This window comes from Camelina sativa, chromosome 2 (genome assembly GCF_000633955.1).
Source record: "Camelina sativa cultivar DH55 chromosome 2, Cs, whole genome shotgun sequence".
NCBI classification, from domain to species: domain Eukaryota; kingdom Viridiplantae; phylum Streptophyta; class Magnoliopsida; order Brassicales; family Brassicaceae; genus Camelina; species Camelina sativa.
The window spans coordinates 3,913,328-3,915,866 of NC_025686.1; the positions used below are offsets into that span (position 1 = coordinate 3,913,328).

A 2,539-nucleotide genomic window follows, 5' to 3' on the forward strand; every position below is an offset into this window, starting at 1 on the left:
AGGCGCATGCGTCTGTGTTGCACGTGCACCAAGGAAGAAATCTGTAGACGATTACCAACCAGAACCAGTAATACACAATCCTCATGCATTACCATTGTTCAGAGACGCACCAAGCCGTAAACGAGAAAGAGAGAAAGCATTGAAGGATCCTCTTAAATCCCACAAGCCTGAGGTTCCCATGTCAGGTCCTGGTCATGGTGGAAGAGTTGGGACTACTGGTAGTAGCTTGTTAACACAGTATCTTATGAAGGTAATGAGCCTTGGTATCGTCTTTGATTTTGCCATTCGGGTTATCTATCTGTGTATATTGAAATATTGTTGTTGTGTGTGTATTTGCAGCAAGGTGGGATGATCAAAGAGACGTGGATGGAGGAAGATCCAAGAGAAGCGATATTGAAATACGCAGAGGTTGCTGTAAAAGATCCTAAGTTTATTGCTCCTGCTTACTCTCAGACTCAGCCTAAGACCATCTTCGCTAAATCTGATGACGAGGAAGAAGAAAAAGAAGGTGACACGAAAAAATAATCAGTGTTTCCATATAGTACTTCACTTTTCTCAACGACCATTTCCATGTATACTGTATAACAATGTTTTCAAAACCGAACCGGACTGGCGGTTGAACCACGTTAATCCGCGAACTGGCAGTATACCCGGGTTGGGTTAATATCAAAACCCAAAGAAAATTGAACCGGTAAAAAAAATAATATCAACCGCCCAAAACCCAAAAACTGGTAAACCATTGAACTGGATGAAACCGGGTTTTAACTTTTTTGTAAAAACGAGTGCAATTAATTACATTTCTAGTTTTATTCTTAGCAGTAGTAGGGTTTCTTAAATAAAAATTCCCGTAATTGAACTTTTTACTTTTCATACTAATTTTTTTTATTTTTTCTAGTTTGAAATCTCTTTAATTCCCACCACAAATTTTCAAAATCAAGGTAATTTTATTGATACCAATTATTTTTATAATTAAAGATGTTTGATCAGTGCATGTTTTGGTAATCAATTTGGTGTTCATTTTTTTCCCTAGTTTATGTAATGGAAGAGAATGATTACTAAAATATTTTATTGGTATGGTAAGTTTGTTACACTTTGAGTTTTTTTTTTTTTTTTTAAAGAACATTATGATTATTGAAGTATTTTATTGGGGCACTCTCAAAAATGCCCTTTTTCATACCACTTTTTAAAAATACCTCTCCATATTGACCATTTTTAAAACTAACCCTCTTTATATACAAAATGACCAAATTATCATTTTTTGAGTGACAGCAAGAATGTCCAGTCATCAAAATCGAAAATATTTTCCCGCCAAAAATAAAAAAAAATTTCCCACCAAAATCGAAAATTTTTCCCGTCAAAAATTATTTTTTTTCCCGCCAAAAAAAAATTTCCCGCCAAAATCAAAAATTTTTCCCGCCAAAAATATTGAAATTTATACCTAAAACACTTTTAGAAACCTTTTAAAAACGTTTACAATGTGTTTAAAAACCTTTTAAAAACCTTGTAAATGCTTTTAAAAAGCTTTTAAAAGTGTTTACAAGGTGTTTAAAAACCTTTTAAAAATCTTATAAAAAACTTGTAAACGTTTTTATAAGGTTTTTAAAAACATTATAAAAGCATTTACAAGGTGTTTAAAAACCTTTTAAAAATCTTTTTAAAAACCATTTGAAAACCTTTTAAAAACTTTTTAAAAACCTTTTTAAAACCTTGTAAACGCTTTTACAAGGTGTTTAAAAAACCTTTTAAAACTCTTTAAAAAATCTTGTAAAAGCCTTTACAAGGTGTTTATAAGGCTTTTATAAGGTATAACCCTTATAAAACTTTTTAAAAACCTTGTAAATTTTTTTTGGCGGGAAATTTTTTTGTCAAAGTTTTTTATCAAATTTTTTTGACAAAAAAAAATTTTTGGCGGGAAATTTTTTTCGAAAAATTTTTGGCGGGAAAATATGTCGGAAATTTTTTTGGCGGAAAAATTTTGTTTTTCTTTTTATTGATTAAAATATTTTTCATCTAAGGTTAAAATGGTCATTAAAAATTAAAGGAGGACAAAAATAAAAATGGCCAAAAAAGAGGGTATTTTTAAAAAAAAATATACCAAAAAGGGTATTTTTAACAAATTCTGTATTTTATTTGGTATAACCAATTATATCATAGTTGTAATCATTGAGAAAAAAAAAATAGAAAACATATCCTTACCTATTATTTATAAAAGTATCATTAAAATCAATTGAACCCGGTTGATCCTGGGCGAACCATATTGACTCATGATCCAGAGGATAACATTAAAAAAAAAACACTCGCCACAAACTTCACATAGTACATATATACTCGCCACAAACTTCACATAGTACATATATACAGTTGCTTACTAAATCAACAAAGCCATTACATTGTAAGTTAACCTTCTTTTCATAAAATAAGTTGCCTGCAAATATTCTGGCCATAAAAAAAAAACCATAATCTTAAAGCAATATTTGTAACATAAATCAGCAAAATTGATACTAAGATTTTTGTGTCTCCTAGCAGGTTCAATTAACCT

The 2,539-nt window shown here is 30.4% G+C and overlaps 1 protein-coding gene across 2 annotated transcripts in view; it reads left to right on the forward strand.

Moving 5' to 3' along the window:
• LOC104717034 (WD repeat-containing protein 70) overlaps positions 1-664 on the forward strand; it is a 3,379-nt gene extending 2,715 nt beyond the window's left edge. Inside the window, exons 8-9 of one of the 2 annotated variants that reach the window (XM_010434544.2) lie at positions 3-250; positions 340-664. In XM_010434544.2, coding sequence (XP_010432846.1) covers positions 3-250; positions 340-525 — 434 coding nt within the window. In that variant the 3' untranslated portion in view covers positions 526-664. The remainder of the gene's footprint in view (positions 1-2; positions 251-339) is intronic. The other variant, XM_010434552.2, reaches the window with a different exon arrangement.